At 38.7% G+C, this 24,760-nt stretch overlaps 1 protein-coding gene across 1 annotated transcript in view; it reads right to left on the bottom strand.

Moving 5' to 3' along the window:
- The window catches only part of mRNA-cap (mRNA capping enzyme), a 66,335-nt gene that overhangs the window by 7,764 nt on the left and 33,811 nt on the right, over positions 1-24,760 (bottom strand). Inside the window, exons 5-11 of the mRNA XM_053796616.2 lie at positions 22,242-22,348; positions 17,547-17,724; positions 11,000-11,118; positions 9,366-9,484; positions 8,057-8,185; positions 5,187-5,378; positions 2,537-2,637 (exon numbers count right to left, since the gene is read on the bottom strand). Coding sequence (XP_053652591.1) covers positions 2,537-2,637; positions 5,187-5,378; positions 8,057-8,185; positions 9,366-9,484; positions 11,000-11,118; positions 17,547-17,724; positions 22,242-22,348 — 945 coding nt within the window. The remainder of the gene's footprint in view (positions 1-2,536; positions 2,638-5,186; positions 5,379-8,056; positions 8,186-9,365; positions 9,485-10,999; positions 11,119-17,546; positions 17,725-22,241; positions 22,349-24,760) is intronic.

The following is a 24,760-nucleotide window of genomic DNA, read 5'->3' as shown; positions in this document are numbered from 1 at the left end:
CAACAACCAGAAGCCCCAGGTGTGGTCTTACAGACAACTTGTGGATCACTGCAGACCATCTACATTACCAGTGAGTACACATATATGAGGTGGGTGAAAACCGAGTGTGTAAAAAGGTCATCTGCCTGTGAGAATAGAAGGACCAAAACTACTGAGTATACAGTCATGTTTGCAACTTTCATGCCTCAAATTCCAGAATGACTAGATTTAGCATAAGGCAACTATTGTCTACTAATGAAATAACAGACCCAAATTTGAAAGCAAAGCACAAAGAAATGGGAGGAATTTGAAAGAATGAATTGCCTGTAATGTACTGCACAGAAAACAGCATCATATGCAGAGGACATGGTAGCAAACGGAGTGACCACTCTCAACAGGACTTGCAACTCAGAAGTGAAGCTATGGCAGTCACAGTATTTTATGTCACTGAAAAAAAAAAACTTGGTAAAGTATGCGGCATACCTAACTCTTGCAGAGGCGACTGAACCATCAGTGCACTTATAAACTGAAAGACAGAAGGAAACCTTTAAAAAAAAAAAGTAAATGTTTAACATTATGATTTCTTAAGGCAAAAGTGGGAAAGAGGAAGAAAGAAAACCAAAACCAAGAACAAAAGATTGAATGTGGAGAGCAAAAGGTTGTAATAAGGAGGGATGACATTAAAAAAATTTCAGGTTTACTAACATTTGAAAAACTATAGGTAACATGGTCATTACAATCATTGAAACAAACAGTAATGCAGATAGTCAGCAATGTGGTGATCCTGCAAAGGACATAATCTATAGTGTAGTTTTAAAAATAGGTTAGATAAATACATGAGTGGGTGAGAGTTGGACCTGACTAGCTTGTGCTGCTGGGTCTGGTGCCATGCTCCTTCCTTGAGTGGACGTGACCAGATGACTGGGTGGGTCATTGGGCTAATCCGGGGAAAGGGGGGGGGGTGGACCTGCTCCGCATGGGTCAGTAGGCCTGTTGCAGTGTTCCTTCTTTCTTATGTTCTTTCAATAAAGAAGGACCAAGACTAGATAAGCTATTTGAGATGAGAGAAACAGGTAATCAGGGACAGCCAGAAGTTGAAGTCATAGATGATCCATAGGGATGTCAGGAAGTATTTCTTCAGTCTCATGGTGGTTAAGAAGTGGAATGACCTTGATGTGGAGGCAGGCTCAAGAGAAGGTACAACAGAGGCCATGAGGCTAGAGGCAAGTTGAGAGGGGGAGCCCAGGAGCTAAGACTTGATCCCTGCAACTATATGTAGGTAATAAATATAGTTAGCAGGTATGCACACACAAAAACTGAATGAAAAGTTATGGGAAGTTCACTGATAGAAAAGAGGGGAAAAGTGCTCAGGACACATCTTACAGGGACTCCATGTTGAATGAAGATGGGGAAATAGCTGTTAGCGATTGGAACACAAGCATATCTATCCATTAGAAAATTCCGAAGGCTTGTCATATAGTATGCGATGCAGCCACGCAGTATCATAAACACTCTTAACATTGCAAAAACATCCATAACCAGAAGACAATGTAGATGTTATAAATATATGTTTGAAGATAAAGCAAATATGTAGTGGAAAAACCCATCCAATTACAGAAGACGGCTCAAACAATTATTGGTGTTCAGGTAATAACCATAAGCTCTAGCAAAAAAGACAGAGCAGTGTTGTCACTGAAGTAGTAGAGCACTGCATGAACACAGGCTTGATTACAAGTTACAAGAGAAAGGGAAGTGCTGAAAGATCAAAGTGCTGAAGCACAAACACATGCACTTTATCTGGTCCAGCTGTCACAGATGGATACTTGGATAATGTTGAGGAAAGGTTTGTAATTGTAAATGGGGAATTATAGGATTTACTTTTGTAAAGAGCAAAATCCAATGTGGTAACCCCCCATACAGACCTAGACTGGATAAAGTCAGGGAATAAATGTAGCTCTTCCGAGATCTGTATTAGTGACAATACAATTCTTCAGTTACTTTGATGGAGTCTGCATTCTCCCTACCTACAATGTAAAGCATGGAAACTGTGAGCTTTAACACCTACCACACTGCACTTTCATAAATGTAATATGCATGAGGTAGGACTTTCTTAAAAGCCACAGACCAATCACTGGTGCAATAGTATCCATAGTAACCCTAAGTGACCTCATGGAGGTGAACTGTATGAGCAAAGTTAGGGGTCCACCACAGCATACATTTTAGAATTCTTGTCTGTCTTTTAAGTCAACAGTGGAGAGGGGAGGAAAGGACAGTAACAAAAGCAGCAAGACACTAGATAATGGTATTGGATTATTATTTTATTCACAAGAAAGTGCTAAACTTATTAGGTCAGTCAACACTGATTAGACTCAGAGGGTAGGAAAGAAAGAGTACGAAATGTTGAGAGATGTCAGTTATTACGAAGAGGTCTGTTAAAATAATAAAGAGAATGAAGGTTTTAAGTCAAATTTTATATAACACTGTAGATTAATAACAAAAACTATTTACAAAAATTAATAAAGCATAATAATGTAAGCAAATTTCAAGTCCATCTTACCCTACACCACTTTTCTTCACAACTTTTAATCTAAAATCAACGGAGTTATGACTTGCAGGTTTCCACTTCAGAGCCAGATCACATTTTCCAGGAACATATGGCTGAAAATAAATATTAAATAAAAAATATTAAAAAATAAAATAGGACAGTGTGATCTAACAAACACAATTTAAATGAATAAATCTGATACATGCATGTATAATTTTTTATTAAAGTGTGTGTAATAATAAAAGACCCTAGCTAGTAAGAGTGAGTGTAGCTGTTATGGAGGCTCGAGTAATACAGTATACCTCTGATGAGTTTTATGAGTTTTCCTATTCCTGCAGCTCTGCCCTGGGCTAGGCTTGTCTGGTGCTTGCCTAGTCAACCAGGCTGTAGCTGTTGGCATCCCATAGGCCCACATATCTATCACAACCTGGTTGATCCATCACTTGGCAGAGGCACAGTATTTGTTGAGTTCCCTCTTGCTTTGGCAGTGTGTCAGATATCCTCTGGCAGAATGCTGACTAGTCAGGGCCCACAAATGTTAATGCAATATTCTCCTATCGTGCCCATGGTGCCCTAGCCCTTCACTGGGTATATTTTACATTTTTCCTATCTCTCTCACTCCAATACATTGTTATGGCACTACAGAGTTGGGACTAGTCTCTAAAGGACCTTCCATGAACATATTTTTGTGTAGCTCTCTCCCTCTCCTCCACTCCACTGAGTACATATTTAAGACATTTATTCTGTGGTTCACCTCGTCTTTCACAGACCTATTTGCTGACATGTCCACTCCCAAGTATCTAAATACATCCGTTTTTTCCACATTCCCTCTCTCCAATCTGATATTCAATCTATCGTTGCCTAGACTTTTTGTTACCCCCTCATCACCTTGTTCTTCTCTATGTTCACTATGAAGTGTAGACTGTACTGTAAATAAAAGCATTATAGGTAACCTATTTTTATAACTATACAGACCGCACGAGATGCTGCTTTTGTGAAGTTATTTTTTACCATATTGAACTTTTCTCACCAAGGTAGGAGGATCTAGCCAGAAATGAGTGAGCATCACAATTAAATGACACTAAACCTATCCTTCAGTGAATACACTGTACTTAGTACTTCCAGCTATGCATTAGTCATCATTGTGGATGTTTATCTGTTGTCAGTCAAGGGCAAGGGTACATACAGCGTGTCATAAGATGGTGTTATGCCAAATACGAACTAATTCATAATATTTGGATTTTTTTTTTCATCAAACTGGCCATATCCCACGGAGGCAGGGTGACCTAAAAAAAAACAACGAAAGTTTCCCTTTTTAAATTTAGAAATGTAGACAGGAGAAGGGGTTACTAACCCCTCACTTCTGGCATTTTAGTCACCTCTTATGACATATATGGCTTACAGAGGAAGAATTCTGTTGCACTTCCCCATGGAGAAAGGTAGCATGACCCAAAAAAAGAAAGAAAAAACTTGCATCATTCAACACTTTCACCATCATTTATACATAATCACTGTCTTTGCAGAGGTGCTCAGATACAACAGTTTAGATGTCACTCCAAACAGCCAATATCCCAAACCCCTCCTTTGAAGTGCATATAATGTACTTCCCATCTCCAGAACACAAGTCTGGCTAACCGGTTTCTCTGAATCCCTTCACAAAATATTACCCTGCTCCCACTCCAACAGCTCATCAGGTCTCAAAAACCATTCATCTCCATTCACTCCTATCTAACACACTTAAGCATGCTTGCTGGAAGTCCAAGCCCCTCGCACACAAAACCTCCTTTGCCCCCTCCCTCCAACCTTTCCTAGGACAGCCTCTACCCCACCTACATTCCCCTACACATTTATGTGCTCTCCAAGTCATTCTACCTTGTTCCATCCTCTCTAAATGACCAAACCACCTCAACAACCCTTCTTCAGCCCTCTGACTAACACTTTTAGCAACTTCACTCCTCCTAATTTCCACACTATGAATTCTCTGCATAATATTTACACCACACATTGCCCTTAGACACAACATCTCCACTGCCTCCAGCCTCCTCCTTGCTGCAGCATTCACAATCCGTGCTTCAATGCTTCACACCCGTATAAGAATGTTGGTATCACTATACTTTCATACATTCCCTTCTTTGCCTCCATGGATAACATATTTTGTCTCTACAGACACCTCAATGCACCACTCACCTTTTTTTCTTCATCAATTCTATGGTTAACCTCATTCTTCATAACCAATCTGCTGACAAGTCAACTCCCAAATATCTGAACACATTCACTTCTTCCATACTCCCTCCCTCCAATGTGATATCCAATTTTTCTTTACCTAAATGTTCGATACCCTCATCACCTTACTCTTATCTACGTTCACTTTCAAATTTCTTCCTTTACACACCCTCCCAAACTTGTCCACTAACTTTTGCAGCTTTTCTTTAGAATCTCCCAAAAGCACAGTATCATCATCAAAAAGTAACTGTGTTAACTCTCATTTTGTATTTGATTCCCCATAATTTAATCTCACCCCTCTCTCCCGAACACCGTAGCATTTACTTTTTACAACCCCTTCTATAAATGTGTTAAACAACCATGGTGATATTACACACCCCTGTCTAAGGTCTACTTTTACTGGGAAGTAAGGTATATAAATATAGTCAACTTTACTTACATCTGATTCTGGCTGAAAGATGAGTCCATCAGGTTCATGGCAGAGCTTCGATTTAAATGATGGACTTAACAGTTTGTGTGTGTAATGAATATTAGCATCCCAAAAATCCTTCCTCCGTACTCCAAATGGCTCCTTTTGTTTATTAAGAATGGACTTTTCTATAGCAGCATTTCTGGGGCTTATGATGTCAGTCTGAAAGCATCTTATAATTATACAAACAAGATGATCACTGTATTTATTATTAATGTTAACCCTTTGAGGGTCCAAGAATTTTCAAAAAATTATTTGTTATTTTTTCTTATGAAATGGCAGATAATCTTTTTCCGAAGGTAATAAAACAAAAAGCAAGAATTCTGATGGAAAACTGACGAAATTAAACGTGAATTCTGCTGCATCAGTGATATTTACGCATCAACGATTTTGCCCACTTTGACTCCTATTTTAAGCCAATTACATTATTCCAGTCGACCAAATTCTTAGCTATTTTGCTAGTACTACTTCTATTTTATTGCTTGAGCACAAGAAACTGCCCAATCAACTATTTCAATTACCCAATAAAGTGATCAGAAATTGGTAATTTGGCCAATTTCACACAAAGTTCAAAATATTCCAATTTCAAAATAGGGTCCAGAATAAACAATGCAGGCATTCCCAGCACTAAAATAACATTTTCCCTGTTTATTGGTTACGTTTCCAATCTTTACAGATGAATTCCATTTTATTTTTTATTTACATAAAGAATTTTTATTCATACCAAAAAATAGATTTACTCTTAGGCAATATTGTAATAATTGAATAAATAATATCAGAGCGTTCGTGAATGTATGTCAGACCCACCAGCTGAAGAGTATTGGAAACGTGATGACATTTGTTTATTCTTGAACATTGGCAGAAATTGAACATTTCTGCTACTTTGAGCTCAATTTCAGGCTATTTCCAGTACTAAAACCAATCAAAATCATCTCTAATTCTGTAATATATCTTCCATTCTATCAAATGAGACCAAAAAACCATGAATACAACAGTAAAAACCATATGAAAATACATGTACTCTGCAAAGTCGGCATTTTAATCCAAAAAACACGTTACATTTTTCTCTCATCATGCACTGTGCTGCAGGATTTGTTTTATACAGTGCACACTTACCACATAGATACATTCTCTCATATCTAGGCCCAAATTTACTGCTCATAGCTTATCTGAGTGAGTTAAACTCATGACGTAGATCTACGGCTTGGGCCCTCAAAGAGTTAAATATAAGCTGGTCATAAAAACAATTTAACACATGTATAAGTAACCTATTTACTGAAATAACCACCAATCAGAGCAGCAAAAGGGATAGCCTCTACAATTTTTCTCTACCCCCTTGGGAACAGGTTTTAGTGTTGAGATACTTTAATCTCCAGTGCCTTGGCACATAATGTACTCTTGTTATTCTATCACTAGTCCTACCCAGTGGCGCCCAGTTGGCCTCTTGCAGCACTACTACTACCCCAGTGTTTGAACGTACCTGGTTCCTAGGTGGTGTTCTATGAAAAGTTCAATGTCTGAAACAGTATTTCCCAGGCTTTATCAGCCTCACACACTGGAGGATGCTGAACTGACACTTCCAAAAGTTTCTGAGAGTTAGGTCAGTGTCAGACATCACTTCAAAGCACTTTTGAAATAGGGCTTTGGTGTAGTCTTTTTCAAATGAATTTTACACAAGTCAGCATGTTCAGACTCCAGAAAAACATTCAAAGATCTGGTCAATTTTTTCTGAACAAAATTTGTTTGGACTCCGGTTTGTTCAAGGTCTGGTACGTTCGAACACCAGGGTTCCACTGTACTACTAGAACAGTAGTAATACTAGTAACAGTAATAGTTATTAGTACTGTAGTTAGTAGTACTACTACTACTGCTATTACTGTAATAATGTTGGTAGGATTACCAACAATATGTTGTTAGGTAAAAGGACACAAGTGCAACTAATGTGACATTTTATTATGGCAATGTTTTGCTGTCCAGGAGCTTTGTCAAGCCATTATGGTAACAGCTTGACAAAGCTCCTGGGCAGTGAAATGTTGCCACAATATAATGTCACATTAGTTACACTTGTGTCCTTTCACCTAACATACTACTACTGTCTTATATTCTAGCCTTCTGTGCTTCTCCTTGCCTCAGCTGTGACTTGACATCATTAAGATTCTTCTCCTAAGTCTGGGTTATTTGTGAATTCTCCACCCTTTTAACCTTCAGTACGCTCATCATCAGGACCACCGAAACACCTTTACCTCAGTACAGAAAATTAACTAATTTCTGAACCAAATTTCAAGTAAAAAATGCTTTCAGTGTTCAAGAGTACTTTTGCAGATTTCCCATCATTACTTGTAGTCTAGGAATGTACCCACCTGCAATGAAGGTATACCACCAGGATTATGCACTAATCCAAGAAACCTTATTTTACCTAAGCAAACTGATGCAAATGGCTGAGTCCAGGTGAAGTCAGCAAAGTAGCCAACCTCACCTGAAAATTACAACCTAAATGAAAATTACAATCTAAAGTATTAGTTTTAAGCATATTTTCACTCAGGAAGCCTTTGCTCAAAGGTGACAGATTGTACTGCAGGTCTACTGAATCCCCAAAATTAAATAAATTTTGAAAATTTACTAGTTGTTTTCACTGGGAAATGGTTACAAAAAAAAAAAAGAACCCATTTATATATTAACACTTAACCAGACAAGACAGCACAATTTTTGTTTTACAAAGTATTCTAACCCCCAAAAAATATTAAAAAAATTTCTTAATCATATTTTGCACAATATGGTGTTGAATAAATGTTTATCAAATACACCTGAACTTGTCAATATTATTTTCGCATTCAACTTACCATTATGCGTTCATATCTCATATGGAATGTGTCATTCATGATGTCTCTGCCAGAGATTCTAACAGCATCATAAATCAAATATCGTGGGTACTTGGTACCAGATGTTGGGTCAGTGTCTATTACCATTTCCTAAAAATGAAAAGCAAAGAACTAATTAAAATAACCAGAATCAACACCCAGCCAATTTGCTATAAAGTAAAACACTGGCAATACTGTATCAGAGCAAAGAATGCATTATTAAGATGATTTGGTCATTTAGTAAGGATTGAACAAGATAGGCAGACCATGAAATGGTATAAATCTGAGTGGATGGAAGTGTAAGGAACATCTAAAGAAGGGATGGAAGGAGAGCTTGAAGGATGCCTTGAGCATCCAGCAGACATGCCTAGGTGTGTTAGATTGGAATGGAAACAAAGTGTATTAGGGATGTGCTAAAGCACTGATATCAAGTTGATATTGGTTATTTTTATAGCATCAGTATTAGTGAAAATGGTGCCAATATCTTTTGATACTTTTAAAATGTTAATATTACTCATGTGCTTACAAATACAGATAAGTAAAAGTAAAAGAATACAGAGGAATGTGCTCAAAAATAAAAATTATTCCATCTCTAGTAAACCTAACCAGTAAATATCTGAGTTTACTCCCTCATCCTTTGAGAATGAGAGATTGTTCAGTATTGGAGGGAACATTCACTCTCCTCATAGGAACAAATTAACTTCCAAAAATGAGGAAATGTTTATGTTCCTCACTTCAATTTGAGAATTTTTAATTAGCTTTTAGAGTAATGATGTATACTTCAGGTATTAGAATATTTTTTTTTATTGTCACCAGCTACAATATCAGCAATAAAATTGCTAACATGGATATAAAATTAGAAAAAATAATTGAAAATCTATAAAGTGAACTCAAAATATGGTTGTCAAGCCAGGCTGTTCAAGCCATAAAGCCTGTAAACTGCAAAAGCTTGGGCTACCAAGAAGACAACAAAGGTAGCTATGTCTGTAACTGATTTAGTAGGATGGGATCAGGGATGAACTTCTGTATACATTTTCAAATTACTATTACAATTTTTTTCATGTCACATTTGGTTTCCTGGTATCTCCAATTGTCAATCAGACACTATAACCTTGACCTTAATGTATTCATGCTATTCAAATGTTCAATTAAACAGCTTTCCATAGGTGCATCAAATTTTTCTCCTTCTACTTGAGAATTTCATCTCATTTGTTGCTTTCAGGCATTAAAATATAAAACACATATCTAAATTTACCCAATTTATGTAATAAAGAAAGACGAAAAATCTTACCCCATCAACTAACGTATCAGACAGGTGAACTATCAGATTATGTTTCTGCCGAAATTCAACCTCTGGTGCCTGGAATATACTGTAGTCACGGTCAGCTAAGTAGATTTCTCGCCGGCCGGCTGAAACACACATCAATTGTGTAAGTCAGTCTCATATACCATTATCTTTCATCTATTTCTAGCACTTTTGCATTTTTTCAATACACCAGCCTCTTCCCACCAAGACAGGGTGACCCCCAAAGAGGAAATACATTCACCATTATTCACTCAACTGTTGTCTTTTTAGAAGCATGCTAACATCACAGTTCAGATGACCCTTCACACTCCAACATCCTCACCCCCCCTCCCTAAATAACAAAATTTCAGAGTACAGGCACTATTCTTCCTATTTCCAGGACTCAAGCCCAGCTAGTTGGTTTTCCCTGAATCCCTTCATATTTAAATGTTATCTAGCTCACACTCCAGCAGCATGTGAAGCCATAAAAAAACTTAAAATATTCCAACCAAATTATGAAGGGAGAAACAAAAATGACAAGGTTCATGAATAACTTAATGCGTTCTGATCACAGAGTGAGCAAGAAAAATATCCCTGGTCTCCCATTCCAGTGAATATTTTAATAAAAAAAGAAAATGTTTAAAAAAATTCTTTCCTACCCATGCCATAAACACAACTTTAGGTGCCCAGATACAACAGTTCAAATGTCACTTCAAACAGATATCCAATATCTCCCATAAGCCATCAGCAAAAAGTAACTGTGTCAATTCCCATTTTGAATTTGATTCCCCAAAATTTAATCCCACCCCTCTCCCGAACACCCTAGCATTTACTTCCTTTACAACCCCATCTATAAATATATTAAACAACCATGGTGACATTACACATCCCTGTCTAAGACCTACTTTTACCGGGAAGTAGTCTCCCTCTCTTCTACACACCCTAACCTGAGCCTCACTATCCTCATAAAAACTCTTTACAGCATTTAATAACTTACCACCTATTCCATATACTTGCAACATCTGCCACATTGCTCCTCTATCCACTCTATCATATGCCTTTTCTAAATCCATAAATGCAATAAAAACTTCCCTACCTTTATCTAAATACTGTTCACATATATGCTTCAATGTAAACACTTGATCTGCACATCCCCTACCCACTCTGAAGCCTCCTTGCTCATCCGCAATCCTACATTCTGTCTTACCTCTAATTCTTTCAATTATAACCCTACCGTACACTTTTCCTGGTATACTCAATAAGCTTATTCCTCTATAATTTTTACAGTCCCTCCTTTAAAGTGCAGGCATTGTACTTCCCACCTCCAGGACTTTAGTTCAGCTAACTGGTTTCCCTGAATCCCTTCACAAAATATTACCCTGCTCACACTCCAACAGCTTGTGAAGTCCCAAAAACAATTCGTCTCCATTCACTCCTATTTAACATGCTAAAATATGCCTCCTGTATGTATGCATGCACATAAGAAACATAAATGCTGAAAAGAATTTTTCTAAGATTAATTACTTAAGAAGAGAATCAAAATCACTTTCTGTAATGCCTTACCAATTAGTTCAGGAACACTAATGCCACTGCCTTCAATTGTTTTAGTGTCATTCAAACATTCTATAATATTAACTTACCAATAAGCATCATATATCTGGTCCCATCAGCTTTCCACGAGACTTTATAAGGATTATCACGTAAAGAAGTTAGATTGTCCAAGTCCATACTAACAGGCTGACACCCAGGAAATCCAGTGCTGGAGATAAAAATTTTCTATTTTAATATTATGTAAAGGGTAAAGAACAAAAGAGCACAATTCTGTGACTGGAACAATGCACAAAACCCTCATGTAGGAGAAAGGAAAGCGTGGGATATTTGTATATGTATAGTGTACCCTAATTTGTGTTAGGCTGGTAATATAAATATAGGGAATTACATTAAACTTTTTAAATTTTTCACTATATCCAAGTAGATGTTTTCCCTAAATTGTGTGTACAGTGTAAAACTCAACAGCTCCTAATAATAATTTTAGCCTTTTCACTGGTATCACTTAATTAAGAAAATACTCTTCCTTTTACATGACATAACTTATTTCTGTTATGGGTAATTTTGTTTTTCCAAACTGTGATGGACTGTTCTATAAAAATGTTTAATTTTCTAACCATCACATGTACATTACAAAGACCTGAAATTTTACATTTTAGACCTTGCTTGTTTTTTTTTACTTCAATGGCCATCTGCCAAGACAGGGTGACCCATAGAAGAAAACACATCTTCATCACTCATTCAATCCCTGTCTTTCCAGAAGTACTGACATCAAAATTCAAATTACTCTCTGACTGCAATATCCCAATATTGTTACACATTATAGAAAATGCAAGCTTTGGTTACTGCACATTAGTGGTCATAATTTAACCCAGGCCATACAGTGAGAAGGGAGGAGGTACATTTTCATTCAATCAGATTTTTACGTAACTGCTGATATAAGATAAGGGTATATTTTCTGTCCTTATAGATGGAGACTATCATGTTTTTTTCTGCATCACCAGTCAACACCTGCAGTTTTTTCATATCCAAAGAAGAAACTGATGATAATGACTCACGAAATCGTAATGACACGATTGCAAACAAACCATAACCCGGCCGGGATTGAACCCGCTAACGCGACGGGCTGGAGTTTTGAGACTCTCTGACCGCGGGTTCAATCCCGGCCGAGGTATGGACTGATGATAATGTTAATATATAGATTGCTTATCACCTGGGGAGTTACAGGTGTAAACAGATAAGACTACATATAGGACTAAATTAGCAATTTCCTACATAGCAGTCAACACATGAAATGTTTTCAAATCCTCTGCATCACCAACACTAAAATATGAGGATACAGGAGATACAAAATGTTTATCATAAATATGTGGGAAGGAGGCTTTCCCAAGTTAAGATTTATTATTCACTGTTAACCAACTGTTATAACTCAAAATTGCAGTATCTTCTTGGGAAGTAAAATACTTTTTTTTTTTTCAACGTGCCAGCTGTCTCCCACCAAAGCAGGGTGACCCAAAAAAGAAAGAAACACTTTCATAATCATTCACACATAATCACTGTCTTTGCAGAGGTGCCCAGATATGACAGTTTAGATGTCACTCCAAACAGTCAATATCCCAAACCCCTCCTTTAAAGTGCAGGCATTGTACTTCCCATCTCCAGGACTCAAGTCTGGCTAACCAGTTTTCCTGAATCCCTTCACAAAATATCCTGCTCACACTCCAACAGCTCGTCAGGTCCCAAAAACCATCTGTCTCCATTCACTCCTATCTAACACACACACACATGCCTGCTGCATGTCCAGGCCCCTTGCACACAAAACATCTTTTATTTCTTCCCTCCATCCTTTCCTAGAATAACTCCTACCCCTCTTCCTCTCCACTACAGATTTATACACCCTCCAAGTCATTCTAGTTTGCTTCATCCTCTCTAAATGACCAAACCACCTCAACCCCTCTTCACATCTCTTTTTGTAACTCCACACCTCCTAACTTCCACACTATGAATTCTCTGCATAATATTTACACCACACACACTGCCCTTAGACATGACATCTCCATACCTTCAGCCTCCTCCTCGCTGCAGCATTCACAACCCAAGCTTCACACCCACATAAGGGTGTTGCTACTACTATACTCTCATACATTCCCTTCTTTGTCTCCGTGGATGACGTTTTTTTGTTTCCACAGACACCTCAATGGACCACTTACCTTCTTTCCTTCTTTTTTACTTCCTTCTTTTTTACTTTCCTTCTTTTTTACTTCTTCCATACTCCCTCCAATGTGATATCCAATTTTTCTTTATCTTACTCGTTTGATACCCTTATCACCTTACTCTTATTTATGTTCACTTTCAACTTTCTTTCTTTACACACACTCCCAAACTCATCCACTAACCTTTGCAACTTCTCTTCAGAATCTCCCAAAAGCACAGTATCATCAGCAAAAAGTAACTGACAACTTCCATTTTGTATTTGATTTTCCATAATTTAATCCCACCCCTCTCCCCAACACCCAAGTATTTACTACTTTTACAACTCCATCTATATATTAAACAACCATGGTGACATTACACATCCCTGTCTAAGGTGTACTTTTACTGGAAAGTAATCTCTCTCTCTCCTACACACCCTAACCTGAGTCTCACTATCCTCATAAAAACTCATTTAGTAACTTACTACCAATTTCATACACTTGTAACATCTGCCACATTGCTCCCCTATCCACATTATTATATGCCTTTTCTAAATCCACATATGCAATGAAAACATCCCTACCTTTATCTAAATGCTTTTTTTTTTTTTTAACATGTCAGCCATTTCCCACTGAGGCAGGGTGACTCAAATCAACACTGCAGTGTCATTTATATACTCGAATATGTACTCAGTGATTATGTGTGAGTGAGGTGAAAAAGTTGAATGATGATGAAAGTACTTTCTTTTTGGTTATTTTCTTTCTTTTTGGGTCACCCTGCCTCGGTGGGAGATGGCCGACTTCTTAAAAAAAAAAAAATGTACTCAAGCGGTAATGCTTAAATTGATGGAATTACTACTGGATCATTTTGAAAGTACAGAGCCAGCCAAGAGTAAATTAACTCTGTCCAGTCCAAGGGGTGAGACATACAATGATTAATCAGGTAAACTGACAAAAGTGGATAAGAGGCTGTGCTGCCACTGTCAACATTTATATACAAGTTCAGTCCTTTCCTCCATTCACTTGTCCCTTACACCTTTACTATAAAATTAAATGTTTATAAGTATTTTTTATTTTCTAACACATCAGCCATCTCCCACCAAGGCAGGGTAGCCTGAAAAAGAAAAACTTTCACCATCATTCACTCCATCACTGTCTTGCCAGAGATGCACTTACACTAGTTATAAAACTGCAACATTAACACCCCTCCTTCAGAGTACAGGCACTGTACTTCCCACCTCCAGGACTCAAGTCCAGCCTGCCAGTTTCCCTGAATCACTTCATAAATGTTACCTTGCTCACACTCCAACAGCACATCAAGTCCTAAAAACCATTTGCCTCCATTCGCTCCTATCTAACAAGCTCACACATGCTTGCTGGAAGTCCAAGCCCCTCTCAACCTTTCCTAAGCCAACCCCTACCCTGCCTTCCCTCCACTACAGATTTATACACTCTCGAAGTCGTTCTATTTTGGACCAGTAAGCCAGCGGAAGGCCTTGGTCAGATGACCAAAAGTTCCAACGGTGGGTCATCATCTGACTAAGATCCATGTCAGGAAACGCTTGTCCTGTTTCCTGACAAACCTTACGTAACTCCCTTACTTTATTTCTATTACTGAAAATGGAAGTAAAATGTTTCAGATTTACTGAAATAATTTTTTTTTTTTGTTCAACAAGTCGGCTGTCTCCCACCGAGGCAGGGTGACCAAAAAAAGAAAGAAAATACTTTCATCATCATTCAACACTTTCACCACACTCACACATTATCACTGTTTTTGCAGAGGCGCTCAGAATACAACAGTTTAGAAGCATACACATATAAAGATACACAACATATCCCTCCAAACTGCCAATATCCCAAACCCCTCCTTTAAAGTGCAGGCATTGTACTTCCCATTTCCAGGACTCAAGTCCGACTATATGAAAATAACCGGTTTCCCTGAATCCCTTCACTAAATATTACCCTGCTCACACTCCAACAGATCGTCAGGTTCCAAGTACCATTCGTCTCCATTCACTCCTATCTAATACGCTCATGCACGCTTGCTGGAAGTCCAAGCCCCTTGCCCACAAAACCTCCTTTACCCCCTCTCTCCAACCCTTTCGAGGACGACCCCTACCCCTCCTTCCTTCCCCTATAGATTTATATGCTTTCCATGTCATTCTACTTTGATCCATTCTCTCTAAATGACCAAACCACCTCAACAACCCCTCTTCTGCCCTCTGACTAATGCTTTTATTAACTCCACACCTTCTCCTAATTTCCACACTCCGAATTTTCTGCATAATATTTACACCACACATTGCCCTTAAACAGGACATCTCCACTGCCTCCAACCGTCTCCTCGCTGCTGCATTTACCACCCAAGCTTCACACCCATATAAGAGTGTTGGTACTACTATACTTTCATACATTCCCTTCTTTGCCTCCATAAATTAACGTTTTTTGACTCCACATATACCTCAACGCACCACTCACCTTTTTTCCCTCATCAATTCTATGATTAACCTCATCCTTCATAAATCCATCCGCCGACACGTCAACTCCCAAGTATCTGAAAACATTCACTTCTTCCATACTCCTCCTCCCCAATTTGATATCCAATTTTTCTTTATCTAAATCATTTGATACCCTCATTACCTTACTTTTTTCTATGTTCACTTTCAACTTTCTACCTTTACACACATTTCCAAACTCATCCACTAACCTTTGCAATTTTTCTTCAGAATCTCCCATAAGCACAGTATCATCATCAAAAAGTAACTGTGTCAATTCCCATTTTGAATTTGATTCCCCAAAATTTAATCCCACCCCTCTCCCAAACACCCTAGCATTTACTTCCTTTACAACCCCATCTATAAATATATTAAACAACCATGGTGACATTACACATCCCTGTCTAAGACCTACTTTTACCGGGAAGTAGTCTCCCTCTCTTCTACACACCCTAACCTGAGCCTCACTATCCTCATAAAAACTCTTTACAGCATTTAATAACTTACCACCTATTCCATATACTTGCAACATCTGCCACATTGCTCCTCTATCCACTCTATCATATGCCTTTTCTAAATCCATAAATGCAATAAAAACTTCCCTACCTTTATCTAAATACTGTTCACATACATGCTTCAATGTAAACACTTGATCTACACATCCCCTACCCACTCTGAAACCTCCTTGCTCATCCGCAATCCTACATTCTGTCTTACCTCTAATTCTTTCAATTATAACCCTACCGTACACTTTTCCTGGTATACTCAGTAAACTTATTCCTCTATAATTTTTACAGTCTCTTTTGTCCCCTTTCCCTTTATATAAAGGGACTATACATCCTCTCTGCCAATCCCTAGGTACCTTCCCCTCTTTCATACATTTATTAAAGAAAAGTACCAACCACTCCAACACTATATCCCCCCCTGCTTTTAACATTTCTGTCATGATCCCATCAGTTCCAGCTGCTTTACCCCCTTTCATTCTACGTAATGCCTCACGTACCTCCCCCACACTTACATTCTTCTCTTCTTCACTCCTAAAAGATGGTATACCTCCCTGACCAGTGCATGAAATTACTGTTTCTCTTTCTTCCTTAACATTTAAAAGTTCCTCAAAATATTCTCGCCATCTACCTAATACCTCCATCTCCCCATCTACTAACTCCCCTACTCTGTTTTTAACTGACAAATCCATACTTTCCCTAGGCTTTCTTAGCTTGTTTAACTCACTCCAAAAAATTTTCTTATTTTCATTAAAATTTCATGACAGTGTCTCTCCCACTCTATCATCTGCTCTCCTTTTGCACTCTCTCGCCACTCTCTTTACCTTTCTTTTACTCTCCATATACTCTGCTCTTCTTATAACACTTCTGCTTTGTAAAAACCTCTCATAAGCTACCTTTTTCTCTTTTATCACACCCTTTACTTCATCATTCCACCAATCACTCCTCTTTCCTCCTGCACCCACCCTCCTCTAACCACAAACTTCTGCCCCACATTCTAATACTGCATTTTTAAAACTATTCCAACCCTCTTCAATAATATTAACATGATTTACATACCTTATATTTACAAAAGCATAATGGTAGTCAGTCTCACAGCAGTGCAGTGATAATGACTTGGAAATGCTCAAGGCTGAAACAATCCTTCAGCCCAACAATAACAAGTTGGTAATTATAACATGAATACTTTTTCAGATTTTTTGGGGGCAGGTTTGCATTCATAAGATAGAGAAAGCAGATACTATGATGGATATATTTATTTAGTAAAAAATCTTGCCACTTCGCTTGCTCTCTCTCTCAGCACTGATTTTAATACATGTACTTCTATTAATATCTTGATTGTAACTGTTGCTACTTTCCTAATTTATCCTCAGGAAAAACAAAATTATCCACATACAACATTTTTCATGTAAAATAAAAAATGCATAACAGATAAACTAGTCTTATTACCTTGTCCATCCACACATTTCTTGTATTTTTCTCTGAATCTCTGCAAGTTTCTCCTTCTGAGTTACTGGGGTAACACCTGAAATACCCTCCATAAAGGCCGGATCTTTTTTGTTTCTTTCCTGTCTTTTGTTGCCTCTCACATTATTGCCATCATCATCTAAAGTACTGTCGTCAAATTCTGCAAAAGAATTTCTATATTAAACAGATGTACAGAAAAATACAAATAATTCTATTAATACTAATACATGTATGTACAAAAATATTTTCTCTCACTGGGAAAGCGGAAGAAATTCTTCCTCAGTAAGCCATGCGTGTTGTAAGAGGCGACTAAAATGCCGGGAACAAGGGGCTAGTAACTCTTTCTCCTGTGTGCATTACTAAAATTAAAAAGAGAAACTTTTGTTTTTCTTTTTGGGCCACCCTGCCTCGGTGGGATACGACCAGTTTGTTGAAAGAAGAAGCAATGTGTGTACTGTATATGCATTTTTATCCCAAGCTCTATTACTCACTTAATATATGATCAGCGTAAACATGTTAGTAGGCTTCTACATAAATTTGAAAGTGAAACAAGGCTATACGTATTTCACTTTACATCAATTTTTGCTTTACAGTAATAGTTCAGAACCTAATCTGCTGTGTAAGTGGGGCCCTCCTGTACACACAGCTGAGAATACTAAAAAGACTGAAAAGAGGATAAAATGAAAAAAAATGTATCACACAGTATGTTCAGAGGGTGGCAAGGTTGGTGAAAAATGAACACACTATTTAGTGATATTGCAGATTAAGTATAGCCAAAGAAAAGAATCATCGTTACCATAATTTAAAAGGGTACATTCTTCTATGGGCCTTAGACAAGGATGTGTGATGTTACCATGGTTGTTCAATATATTCACAGATGGGGTTGTAAGAGAAGTGAATGCTCAGGTGTTGGCAAGAGGTGTGGGGTTAAAAGATAAAGAATCTAACATAAAGTGTGAGTTGTCACAGTTGCTCTTTGATGATGACACTGTACTTTTGGGAGATTCTGAAGAGAAGTTGCAGAGGTTGGTGGATGAGTTAGGTAAGGTGATGAAGATAACAAAAAAAATTAGGTAACAAAAGACTGGATATCAGATTGGAGGGAGAGAACATGGAGGAGGTGAATGTATTCAGATATTTAGGAGTGGATGTGTCAGCAGATGGGTCTATGAAAGATGAGGTGGATCACTGAATTGATTAGGGGAAAAAGGTGAGTGGTGCACTAAGGAGTCTGTGGAGACAAAGGACTTTGTCCATGGAAGCAAAGAGGGGAATGTATGAGAGTATAGTTATAACTGCACTCTTATATGGGTGTGAAGCATGGGTGGCGAATGTTGCAACAAGAAGGCTAGAGGCAGTGGAGATGTCATGTCTGAGGGCAATGTGTGGTGTGAATATAATGCAGAGAATTCAGAGCTTGGAAATTAGGAGGAGGTGCAGGATTGCCAGAACTATTAATCAGAGGGCTGAGGAGGGGTTGTTGAGGTGGGTTGGACATGTAGAGAGGATGGAACAAAATAGAATGACTTCGAGAACGTATAACTCTGTAGTGGAGGGAAGGCGGAGTAGGGGTCAGCCTAAGAAAAGTTGGAAGGAAGAGGTAAATAGGTTTTGTGTGAGAGGGGCTTGGACTTCCAGCAAGCATGTGTGAGCGTGTTAGATATGAGCAAATGGAGACAAATGTTTTTTAGGACTTGATATGCTGTTGGAGTGTGAGCAGGGTAACATTTATCCAAAATTTCTGAACTAGGAAATTAATTTTTCATGATCGTCTAGTTATCTACTGAACTAGCGGACTTGATCTGCTAATGCAGATAACAACCAGACACTAAGAATACAGGTACTGTAACCAGCAGTACAGTACAGTAATGGTACCATAACTTTTCAATAGTGGTGACTCAATAACTTATATTCTAAGTCAGAGGAAGAGCTATAAAGCTCAACTAGTATATCTATTAGACTTAACTGCATAGTCTGTAGTTTGCTCTTGTTACTTCCAGCAGGCATGCGTGAGCGTGTTTGATAGGAGTGAATGGAGACAAATGGTTTTTAATACTTGACGTGCTGTTGGAGTGTGAGTTAAAAATAGGAGAGGAGAGTTATTAAATGGAGAGTTAGAGGTATTGGGAAGATGGAAGGAATATTTTGAGGAATTGTTAAATGTTGATGAAGATAGGGAAGCTGTGATTTCGTGTATAGGGCAAGGAGGAATAACATCTTGTAGGAGTGAGGAAGAGCCAGTTGTGAGTGTGGGGGAAGTTCGTGAGGCAATAGGTAAAATGAAAGGGGGTAAGGCAGCCGGGATTGATGGGATAAAGATAGAAATGTTAAAAGCAGGTGGGGATATAGTTTTGGAGTGGTTGGTGCAATTATTTAATAAATGTATGGAAGAGGGTAAGGTACCTAGGGATTGGCAGAGAGCATGCATAGTTCCTTTGTATAAAGCAAAGTAACATTTATGAAGGGGTTCAGGGAAACCGGCAGGCCGGACTTGAGTCCTGGAGATGGGAAGTACAGTGCCTGCACTCTGAAGGAGGGGTGTAAATGTTGCAGTTTAAAAACTGTAGTGTAAAGCACCCTTCTGGCAAGACAGTGATAGAGTGAATGATGGTGAAAGTTTTTCTTTTTCAGGCCACCCTGCCTTGGTGGGAATCGGCCAGTGTGATAATAATAATATACTACAGATATCAGACACTTTGTCTCTTAATCCACATTCTTCACATACCTGTGCCCCTGAGGTGCCAGACTCAACCATTTTATTAGTTCAAGTTTCTGCTTAACACTGAGAACCACACATTTCCTCTTAACACCACCACTTACTTTAGAAACCATTGTTAACAGCATTTTATTTAATATGTTATTAGTCACACAAAATTATCGAATTCCAGGAAAAATTAGACTGAATAATGAGCATATGTATAAGTAAGCACAAACAATAAACTGGCATGGGTGACCTACAGCTCAGGAAACAATGAAAACAGAAAGGCCCTGGATGCAACCACTCTGGTCTGTACCGCACGAACGTTAAAGTCATCAGGCTGGGTGCAATACTTCAGGAGATAAACGGACAATATCCCTATAGACAAAATCTGTAATTATGGACTTTCATCTATTTTGTCCATCAAAGGGGATGTTTGAATGTGTGTGTGTGGAAGTTGTGCAAATGATAAGAAAGAGATGATTGTGGATGTTATGAATGAGAAGCTGGATGTCCTGGCTTTAATTACATTATCTATGGAGGCAAAGAAGGGAATGTATGAAAGTATAGTGGTACCAACACACTTATACAGGTGTGAAGCTTGGGTTGTAAATGCTGCAGCGAGGAGGCAGTTGGAGGCAATGGAGATGTCCTGTGTAAGAGCAATGTGTAGTATAAATATTATGCAGAGAATTCGGAGAGTGGAAATTAGGAGGTGTGGAGTTACTAAAAGTATTGGCCAGAGGGCTGAAGAGGGGTTGTTGAGGTGGTTTGGTCAATTAGAGAGAATGGATCAAAGAAGAATAACTTGGAGAGCTTATAAATCTGTAGGGGAAGAAAGGAGGGGTAGGGGTCATCCTCGAAAAGGTTGGAGGGAGGGGGTAAAGGAGGTTTTGTAGGCAAGGGGCTTGGACTTCCAGCAAGCTTGTGTGAGCATGTTAGATATGGGTGAATGGAGACGAATGGGTTTTGGAACCTGACAAGCTGTTGGAGTGTGAGTAGGGTAATATTTAGTGAAGGGATTTAGGGAAACCTGTTAGCCGGACTTGAGTCCTAGAAATGGGAAGTACAATGCCTGCACTTTAAAAGAGGGTTTGGGATACTGACAGTTTGAAGGGACTTCTAAACTGTCATATCTGACAAAAATTACAATTTATAGATAAGAGCTATAGTTTTACATACAGAAAACAATAAGAAATCAACATGACTAATGAAATGGATTAATGAACATTTAAATCACTATTTCACATCTTTATTGAAGACTCTTGTTGGCGTATAGAAGGCGGCAAGGAGAGAGGGAGGAGAGTTTATTGCTTGGAAGGGAAATCCCCCTCCATATGGACTTCAGGTATCAAAGCCCATTCCAGGGTTACTTCCCTTCTTTGTCTTTTACTGGCAGTAAGACCAGCTTGAGAGTCACTGTACCCCTGTCGCACAAAAAATCTGTCCAGAGAGCTCTGTTTCTGGCATCTCTTGAAGATTTGCCTAAAATGGGACAAGGTATTGTCATTAAATACATTGCAGACATGGCTTGCAACAGCTTTGTTAGGGTAATATTTCTCCACAAAACTTTGAAACTCATTCCACCTTGCACATATGTCCTTAATCACTGAAGAAGGCACACTCTCCCTTCTCTCTTCCTCTTCCTCTGAAGCAATTTCCTCAGCTGCAGTCTGTTGCTGTTCCAGTTGAAGGCCTTGCAGCTCTTCAGTGGTTAGCTGTTCCCTGTGGTTGTCCACCAGCTCTTCCACCAAAACACTATTGCGGATGCATTTGGTACGGACCATTGTCAACTCTACGAAAACTTGGACAAAATTCGGACGAAAAACGACGTCGAAAACCGAATCCTACAAAAACCAGGGCATATGAAAACTGAGGTTCCACCGTATAAGGAACATAACCTGCGAGAAAGATGAGAGTATACCATATTCTATTTTCCACATATTGCCTTGCTGAAGTGAAGTTTAAATGTTACTCACCTTTACACCAGTCTGGAAGTTGTGGTGGAGGTGGGGCTTCATTAGGATCATCCCCAGATAGTTCGTAAAGTCCACGGATGTAATCTTCCTTATAGATCCCTGGCTCTCTATTTTAGGTTCAAATAAAGTTTATAAAATTGAGTATAGCATCACTATTAAAATATACGGCACTAATAAAGAGTAAAAATTTAAGCTGAATAGCCAAGAAATTATATTAAAAAAATAAAGTATAGTGAAAATTATCTTCTAAGCAAAGGGTATTGTGTATATATTATCCTTCAGTGTTACAGGCCATTTCTTAATATTAACCCTTTCAGTGTCGGTCCCATAGTACTATGGCTTGAGAGCCAGTGTCGGTTCCGTAGTACTACGCCAAAATTCTAGTGCCTTCAGATCTGGTGGAAGAAAGCTGGTAGGCCTACATATGAAAGAATTTGTCTGCGTGATCAGTGTGCGCAATATAAAAAAAATCCTGCAGCACGCAGAGCATGAGGAAAAAAAAACTCCGACTGTGTTTTTGGTTTAACCCTTTGACTGTCGCAACCCCAAATCCTGAGGTGTCTCCTGGTGTCGAAAAATTTTTGAAAAAAAAAAAAAAAATCAGTTTTCTTATGAAATGATAGAGAATCTTTTCCCGATGGTAATGACACCAAAAGAACGAGATTTGATGGAAAACTTACAGAATTATGCTCTCATGAAGTTAGTGACATCAGCGATATTTACGAATCGGAGATTTCGCCCACTTTGAGCCCTATTTTCGGCAAATTCCATTATTCCAGTTGACCAAACTCATAGCTATTTCTTTAAAACTCCATTTTTTCTATCGATTGAGTACAAGAAACTGCCCATTTACTGATTTCAACTACCCAATAACGTGGTCAGAAATTTACAATTTGGCCAATTTCACATAAGTTAAAAAATATGCCAATTTCAAAGTAGGGTCCAGAATGAACAATGCAGACATTCCTGGCTATAAAATAACATTTTCTTTGTTCATCAGTCACATCTCCAGGCCCCTCTGATATTACTCTTGCTTTCTATTTTGAATTTTTATTCAAACAAAAAATAGAAGATATACTGTAATGCAGACTACTGCAATATTGTAATAATTGTATAAATAATGTCAACCCATTCATGACTGCATATTAGAATGGCTAGTTGGACATTTATTGGACAATGACATCATTTGTTTACTCTTGAACATCGGCAAAAATCAAACATTTACCCTACTTTGAGCTCCATTTCAATGTCCTTTTCGTAGTAAAACCAATCACAATTACTGTATCTCCGTTTCTATAATAAGTTTTCCATTCTATCAAGTGAGACCAAGAAAACGAGAATACAACCATAAATACCATACGAAAATACACCACAAAGTCGGCATTTTAATCCAAAAACACACTTGGAGTTTTTTTTCTTATTATGCACTGTGTGCTGCAGGATTATTTTTATATGGTGCACACTGACCACACAGACCTATTCTCTCACATGTGGGCCTACCACCTTTCTCCTGCTTGACTGGAAGCTGCTAGAATTTTCGAGTATATATAGGTCAAACACATTGGCTCGTAAGATGTATATATATGACCGAAACAGTCAAAGGGTTAAAACAGCGACTTTGCGGTATATTTTCCAGTGATAAGTACAGTGGTGACGTGTACTTAGCTCTGTGAAGACCTGTTTGTGTGCTCTCTGTGAATCTGAACCAGGATGCCCTCTCTTGAGCAGCTTTACCAGCAGCTGAGAGAAGAACTCAGAGTTGCTAAACTGGAGATACGGCGATTAACGGAGGAGAACAAGAGGATTCGTAGTAATCCTCCTGTTGTGAGTCCCCAGGTTAAGAGGGGAGCTTGGTCAGTGGCCGGGCAACATGGAACCAAGCTGAAGATCAAGAAAACGGTTGGAGAGGCGGAAACAACGAGAAACCAGAAGACTACCGTGGAAACTTCCAACTCATTCTCGGTGCTACCTGACGAATGTGAGTGTCCTGCTGGGAATGCCACAACGAGCACCAAAGAAGCATTGGCAGACGTGAGTAAGACATCCCTAGATACCCCAACGAAGACCATCGAGAACGTCTTGACGAATTCTACAAGTGGTGTAATGCTACCTGGCGAATGTGAGTCGACTACTCGGAGCATCACGACGGACGACGCCAAGGAAGGTAAAAACATTGTTGTTGTTGGGGATAGCCAGATTAGGTACATGGATAGGGCATTCTGTTTGAAGGATAGGAGTAGGAGGCAGAGAGTGTGTTTTCCTGGGGCTGGGATGAAGGATATTGTTAGCCGTCTGGATGACATCATGAGAGGTAATGGGAGCAATCCTATTATCTGTCTCAGTGCTGGAGGCAACGATGTTGGCAGACGTAGGAGGGAGGACCTGATTAGCAGGTATAGGTCAGCAATAGAGATAATTAGGAGGAAGGGTGGGAAACCTGTCATATGTGGCATTTTGCCAAGGAGAGGAGTTGGAAATGAATGGTTGTCCAGAGCAATTGGTGTCAATTGCTGGCTGGA

Source organism: Cherax quadricarinatus, chromosome 80 (assembly GCF_038502225.1).
Source record: "Cherax quadricarinatus isolate ZL_2023a chromosome 80, ASM3850222v1, whole genome shotgun sequence".
Taxonomy (NCBI): Eukaryota; Metazoa; Arthropoda; class Malacostraca; order Decapoda; family Parastacidae; genus Cherax; species Cherax quadricarinatus.
The sequence above is the reverse complement of the archived record's forward strand: the minus strand, read 5'-3'. Positions and strand labels throughout refer to the sequence as shown.